We start from the raw sequence: 7,325 nt of genomic DNA, 5'->3' as shown, positions 1-7,325 counted from the left end.
CGATCCATTTCCACGGTTGGGACAATACTTTGCACTCCCAACATGTTCTACACTTTTTAATCCTTCAGTGTTTCTTTGATGAATTTGTCAGATTATCTGTTAAACAAATGTTTCCAGAAGAACTGAATTTACTAAACAGATCTTACTTGAATATTCAGACTTTTTCCTTCAAACCTCTTTGGATTTTATGTAGAGCTCCACATAGGTGTAAGCGCATTTTGCTGTTCTTATCTCTGCATTTGTAATTTTATTCAGAGGGACATGTTATTAACTGGCTATTGCCTCATTTATGTTGTAGGAAAATATTAACAAAACTCTATGCTGACCTATTTTTGCTGTCTTTTAATTTTTTTTCTCTCATTTTAATAAGTTGCCAAAAGGAAGCTGAGAAGGAGACAGAAACATCAGACACATCCTCAGAACTACTTAAAAAAACGATCAGAGCTGAACAATGCTTCCTTCCTCCTCTTCCAGATCAGTTTGAGAGAGTGAAGAAGTACTATCGGGAGTCGCTGCAGGCTGAGGAGAAATGCAACGCCTCGGTGTCAGGTCCTCTTAGTCCCGTAGAACAGTCCAACGAAACACGAAAAATCACAGAGGAGCTGCTGGAGGCCAGGAAAGATGAGTTCCTGAAGAACGTGACAGCTAACAACCAGTCCCTGAATGATCTCCAGCAGGAGGTTCACAACCTCGACAAGGACATCCAGGACCTCAGCCAGAAGGTGGGCAGATCTAAGCATGTGTGATGAGTTTGGTTGTTCAGAATGAAAACACAGAAAAGATCAGTCAGTGGATTTCCCTGCTTTTACCCACACTCACACCTGTCTGTCACTTTTATTCAGCTTCAATTTGCATTGAGACGGTCTAAAAGTGCTGCAAAAAGAAGGCATGACAAACATCAAACCAAGCAAAAAAACATTGATTTAGGGTCCATCCCACAACAATGTTAGTTTAATCTTTGAGAAAAACTCATTTGAGCAGAAAGGTCATTTTATTTCTCTTTAATCTAAATTATTCCATGCATTTTCTAAACCTGGATTTATTTCCTTTGAAGGTTTGAACTTTGAGGAGTTTAAAAAATTGAGAAAAGTATAAAAATGTTCATGTCTTTCTAAGAAAAGTGTACAAGTGAGGAGCTTTACAGCTCTAAAACGTCTACTTTATGGATTTCACCTATCACAAGTTATTTTTCTAACATAACTCCCGTGATCAACCAGGGAACACTGTTCTGGTGAAAAGGTGTTGTATATTTATGCCCGGCTGCGTCAGAAGATAAAAGGATTTGACTTTATTTTCCATTATCACTAAATGAGAGCACAGACGTGCAGGACCCTGCTCATTTTTATTTGTGAAGTTTAGTCCAAACTTTGAAATGTGTGAAGAGCTGCAGACCTCTGAAGTCTCAAAGAGACAATGACAGGAGACGATAGACTGTTTATTAGTTAAATGTACTGTCGTGGGTGCCTTTAGGAAGAGTGTTCCTGAAACCAAAAACGTAGCAGGCGATAATGGTTACAGAGGAGACAAAGTTGGATTTTCTTCTTTTATTAAAGGAGAAAGAGCTGCTCACAAGGACCACATCAGCATAAGCCACAGCTCCACCCCAAACATTTTACTGCACACATGTATGTTTTCAGCATTTTTGCTCTACGAGTTTACTGAGCAGTCTACCACCTTAACATGTCATGCAGGTCACCTGATCAGCTGATTCTCAGAGAAAAAAATTGCCTTTTTGGCTTTTTTTGTACAGATTTGAACACTTGTTAGTATTGACTTGAAAAGAAATAAAAGGAATAACATTCTCTGTACATTTGAAGCTCATCTTGCTCACTAAACTGCTACACAGTTACAGTTTATTCACATTTAAATGCTTTAAAGCTGATGTTCCTGAAAAGGTTTTAAAATACCTTTTTTTAAAGAGTTTCTTAAAGTTTTGGAAATTTCCGCTTATGCAACTGACTAAAGTTGCAAAATTTCCGCTTCCAGCTATAGAGATATTTTCGGGCGCCATCTTGTATGTGACTAGAGGCCCCTCTACAGGTTTGCTCATTTTCCCCTGCCTGTATCCACCTTTGAGGGCAGTTGTGGCTAAGACAAAAGGCTTAGATCTAAGCATTACGCTACATTCACACCGGACGTGGTTTGCAAGTCAAATTTGCGTTGCTTCCTCTCTTTTGACGCTGGTCAAATTTTCTGCTCGACGCCTTGATGCCCCGGATGCGGAGCAAGTGCCAAGGTTTTTCTGGACATTAGTTGGCACATCATCAAAAACATGGATGATGTTGACCCATTAGCTTGGGTATATGTGATTTGGAGAGCTCTAAAGAGGCTCTGGAAAGCATGTTTGCATCTCTGGGTTAACCAAATCATTCAGAGTCTCTCCCAGTGTGGTGTACTTCACTCCTATCAGCTGTTTTACTTCCATCTGTTTCACATTTTGAGCATTACCCTGAGAGAGTGAAAAAAAAAGATAAAATAAAACTTTTATCTTTGCTTTAAAGAAAAGAAAGACATCATAGGCCCATGGAGTTGGAGTGATTGCTCCTGCTACAGTGCCACCCGCGGATCTCTGTCTGCCAGGCAGCTAACCACCGGTTGGTCAGCACAGCGAGCTCCGCTGCCCAGAGACCAGCAGCCTGGGCAGCTGACCTTGCTAGCTGGCTAGTCTATCCACTGTGCGTCTGACTAGCATAGCAGTCGCAATCGCTCCACCTCTATGGGCCCTTTGACAAGCTAGTGACCTGTTCAGGGTGTATCTCGCCTTTGCCCAATAGTAACCGGAACAGCAGGTTCAGAAAATGGATGGAAGTTCAGAACAAAAATCCCTGCATTGGGCGGCCATATTGGATTTGTTTTTCTACGGTTTGATCGAGTCACTGAAAACTTCAGGTGGCAAAAACCGAGTCCCTGATTAGTTGACGCTCCGCGCCCGACGCCCAAATTGCGCCACAAGATCTTCGATCACGTCTGTACATTGACTTAACATTGAAACGTGACACCCCTGCCGCGTGAATCGCGTCTGGTGTGAAAGCACCATTTGAGGAATTATTTGAAATAAAAAGAAGACTTGAATGTTTTGTCTTTTCATCTGGGAGGACAGGATGATTCTGGATGTAAATTTCACCCCATCTTTTGTTGAAGGTGTGCGGTGGACACAGCAACGCCAGTGTCAATGGCAGCTGCCCTGACAGCCAGTGTGGTGGAGCGGGTTGCCGTGATGATCAGGGCGACCTGGTATGTGGAGGTGAAGGCTGCAACGGGACAGTGAGCATCTCCATGGCAGCACTGAACCAGTCCCAAAACACCATGGACAGCCTGATGGCTGCAAGCGATGAGCTGCTGAACATCTCCAAGAAGGTGCTGAACATCTCCTCCTCCTCCTACACAACGCTCCTGCAGACTGCAGTGTAAAGAAGTTTCTTCACCTTTTTCTTTTTGTGCTCAGCTCCAGGAAATTGCAAACTTGACTCAAGATGTGAAGAACCAGACGATGAAGACTCTGGAGAAAGCCCAGGAGAAGAAGAAACATATTGAAGATAACAACAAGAATCTCAAAGACTTCATCAAGATGATCAAAGACTTCCTGACTGGTGTGCAGACGCTGCTTTTATTAAACAAACACCAAATGATCTTCATTAATGGCGGATGTGTTGTGTGTCTTGTTCCTCTGCGTTCTGCTCAGAGGACGCCGCCGATCCAGAGAGTATAGAGAAGGTGGCTCTGCAGGTGTTATCGATCACGCTGCCGTTCAACCAAACCACTCTGGACAAAATCACCACGGAGATAAGGGACAGTCTTTCCAACCTCACCAACGTCGAGGCCATTTTGAATGAGACCGCCGACCACGTCAACAAAGCCAAGGAGCTGCTCAGCAAAGCCAAGGATGCAAAGTAAGAGATTCAAACGACAGGAACTCTGGTCTTTGAAAATCCTGAAGACAGACGGTGTCTGACTCTGGATCTGAAATAGAGATTTAGAGAGGAGCTTTGATGAAACATTCCCAACAAAATAATATACATTTTTTAAAGAAATTGTTGATAAATTGGAATAGGAAGGCTTGTAGCTTCTTTTTTAGATGTATATGAAGTTCTGAGATCTTCCTGGAGGCTGTTCTACAGACGAGGCCTGCAGTGCTGGAGCTGCTGTGGGTTTTTGTTCTGACTCTGGAAGCTGTAAGCAGACCTGCACCTGAACTTCAAGGTGTTAGATGATCTTTCTAAGAAAAGCAGATTGCAGAGCAGTAATCTGTTCTGCTGGGAATAACGGCATCCATTAGCACCTTCGTGCTGACGACGTGAACTCTAGCAATGTTTTTGAGATGATAAAACCCTTTTTTTTTCAACATATAGAAGATAATTCAGCCCAGAGTGTAAAAAAGTATCCCCATGTTTCTCATTCACTGAGAAATGTTATCTTAATTTTTTTAGTTTTCATAAAATGATCTTTTTGGTGACCCTGAAGTGCAAATCACGTCAACAATACACTCCACACAAAAATATATTAAACAATTTAAAAAAAGCAAAACAAATGATAAAAAGCACATTTTAGGAATTAAAACAAAATTCCCAAAAACTAAGAAGTAAGAAAAAACATTTCCAGTAATGACGAGAGATAAAATAAAATGTCGATTTGAAACTAAATGAAGAACAGATTGTTTGTTCACCTTTTCAGCAGGAACTTATTGGCCTTGTGATGTCTTCCAACAGAAAATATTCATTCTGTTGCGTTCATTTATTGTTATGCCACTAGGCACCACTTGGCGAAGCAGTGAGCACGAGATAGAAGCGTAAAAGAGAAGAAGAAGGTGGTGCAGAAAAAGCCCGTAGGCTGTTGAAGCATGTTCATGTTGGAAATAAAGTCTAGTAATAATATACACCTGTGAATTATTTTAGCTGCCACACCAGCAACAGAACACACTCCAATTAAATTCTGTTCTTGTTAACCAGGAAGTCACAGCAGATGTCAACGCCTGTTTGTGCCACAACAACTCCAGTTTAAATACTCATGTTTTGGATATGTAGTTTATGTGATAAAACTCTGATTTTTATGCCTGTCTGGGTAGAAAACACAAGACAGACATTTTCTGTCTTGAAAATGGGGGCGAAGGCGGGGTACACCCTGGACAGGTCTCCAGTCTGTCACAGGGCCTCAATCGCACCCATTCACTCTCAGACACACCTAGGGACAATTTAGAGTCACCAATTAACCTATGAAGCATGTTTTTGGACGGTGGGAGGAAGCCGGAGTCCCCGGTGAAAACCCACGCATGCACGGGGAGAACATGCAAACTCCACACAGAAAGGTCCCAGCCAGGATTTGAACCGGGGCCTTCTCGCTGTGAGGCAAGAGCGCTAACCACTGCACCACCGTGCAGCCCCCCCAAATTAAATTTATATTAGAAATGCAGAAGGTTTCAGACAATTTATTTTTTTAATCTTAACACAAATATATCAGCTTGATTTTTTAAGCTGTTTTATATGGGTTTCAAATCTTTATGGCCCTGATTTGGCTCCATATTCTTAGTTTTTTTTAACAGGTTCTTGTAGCATTTTCTCATAATGGATGATATGTATAAAATAATTAAGGATTAAACCTGCGTTTCTTAGTATTTCTTTATTCAAATCTTGATGGATCAGGAGTGGACAAAAACCTGTGGTTTGAGAAAGCTCGGGTTTGTGACCTAACAACAACGATGAGCATGAGAAGTGCTATAAAGGGCTGATGGGAAATTTGCACAGCTAAGGGGTGAATTTCCAATGAGCTCCAGCTGCTCTTCAGAAAATATGTCTTAAAAATCGACACAGGCTTTTTGAGTTTGGCTAAAAACTGCATAATTGTAATTAAAAAGTTGTTTTTTTCGATTAAAAAATATAATTGGATTCCACTACATTCACCAACGTTCACTGATTGATCAACTGTGTACCACAGTTCAGGCAGACATGCTTCTGCTTTCCCTCTTCTTCAAAAACTCAGACATCATCATCCCATCAGTGATGTCTCATATTACCTACCTTTTTGTTTCATTTTTTTAATATTTCGTTTTGATTTCTGGAAAATTACTTTTCAGAAATGCTTCCTTTATTGTTTGTTTCATTTTTTGGAATAATGTTTTGGTTTCTGGGATTTCTAAAATATTATGTTATATTATAATTAGTTTTCCTTTGTTGTGGTTGTTGTGATTATAATTAATATGTTTTGCCATCGAGTGATTTGAGGATTTCTACTTTAGGGACACCGTACTTTCTCACCCGCTTAACAGGATCAGTAAAACCCCAGTTTTGTGGTTTTGTTGTCAGCTATTTTAGCACTAAACCAGATCTAACAACCTTTTTGGGAAATCTTTCAAATCCTTGTTGTGACCCGTGATCTGTGTTTAAACTTGTGTCCATTCCCCACTTGTGGTCTGGATAAGTTAATGCAACCCATTTTAAAATGTGTCTTTTGAAATGATAATGAAATTCTTTAAGCAACATTTGCCAGAACATCTGACGGATGCTGCACAAACATGAACATTTCCATTTGTTGCTGTTGCTGTGCAGAGCTCTAGCAGAGAGAGTGAAGGATGAAGCCAACAGCACCAAACAGGCATTGAGTGCGTCAGACAAAGCCATTGAAAAGGCAACCGCAGCCCTGAAAGAGGCCCAGAGCAACCTGAACAACACGCAGAATGCTACAGCAGAGGTACAGCTGACCACAGCAGATCCAAACCTCTGCTTTCAGCCTTCATTTCTCCACGTTTTTTTCTGCTCGATGTACTTCAGGTGGATTTGCAGCTCCTGCAGCTGGAGGGGAAACAGATGGACATCATGATGCGTTTGCAGAACCTATCAGCAGAGGCAGAAGCCCTGCGGAACAAGACGGAGATGAACAGGAAGATGGCAGAAGACGCTCTGGCTTTGGCGAACAACGCCACGCTCAGAGCGTCCTCCCTGGAGCAGGTCAGTGCTCTCCACACCTGGTTCCAAACTGAGTAAAGACGTGCGGTTGACAGTTGCTTGGTGTCCCAGAGCTTCAACAACACAGAGGAACGGTACAAAGAGTTGCTGCAGAAAGTGGAGTCCATCGGGGACTCTGGAAGTCTGGACAGCATCCAGCAGAAGGTTCGAACGATGAAGAGCGACGCCGAAAATCTCCTCAACAAGGCAAAGGATGGGATAAAGCAACTGGATAGTGAGTACAGGACGCTGAACGGCCTGCAGCTCTTAACCCTTAGCAGTCCAGGGACTTTGGCAGCTTTTATACTTTACATGTTTCATTTATCTGTTAAACAGTCTTTAGTCTCAGTGCTTGATATTCATTTTTTAGTAGAACCCCACCTTCTTTTT

At 41.8% G+C, this 7,325-nt stretch overlaps 1 protein-coding gene across 1 annotated transcript in view; it reads left to right on the top strand.

Annotated features, from left to right (window-relative positions):
- Nucleotides 1-7,170, top strand: part of lamb2l (laminin, beta 2-like) — a gene marked incomplete at its 3' end in the record, with an annotated part of 79,388 nt that extends 72,218 nt beyond the window's left edge. Inside the window, 7 exon segments of the mRNA XM_024292502.2 lie at nt 475-722; nt 3,142-3,357; nt 3,446-3,590; nt 3,683-3,890; nt 6,540-6,681; nt 6,762-6,938; nt 7,008-7,170. Coding sequence (XP_024148270.1) covers nt 475-722; nt 3,142-3,357; nt 3,446-3,590; nt 3,683-3,890; nt 6,540-6,681; nt 6,762-6,938; nt 7,008-7,170 — 1,299 coding nt within the window.
- Between the last annotated feature and the right edge of the window lie 155 nt (nt 7,171-7,325).

This window comes from Oryzias melastigma, linkage group LG7 (assembly GCF_002922805.2).
Source record: "Oryzias melastigma strain HK-1 linkage group LG7, ASM292280v2, whole genome shotgun sequence".
Lineage (NCBI taxonomy): Eukaryota > Metazoa > Chordata > Actinopteri > Beloniformes > Adrianichthyidae > Oryzias > Oryzias melastigma.
Note: the sequence above shows the minus strand (reverse complement) of the source record. Positions and strands in the feature narration are given on the sequence as shown.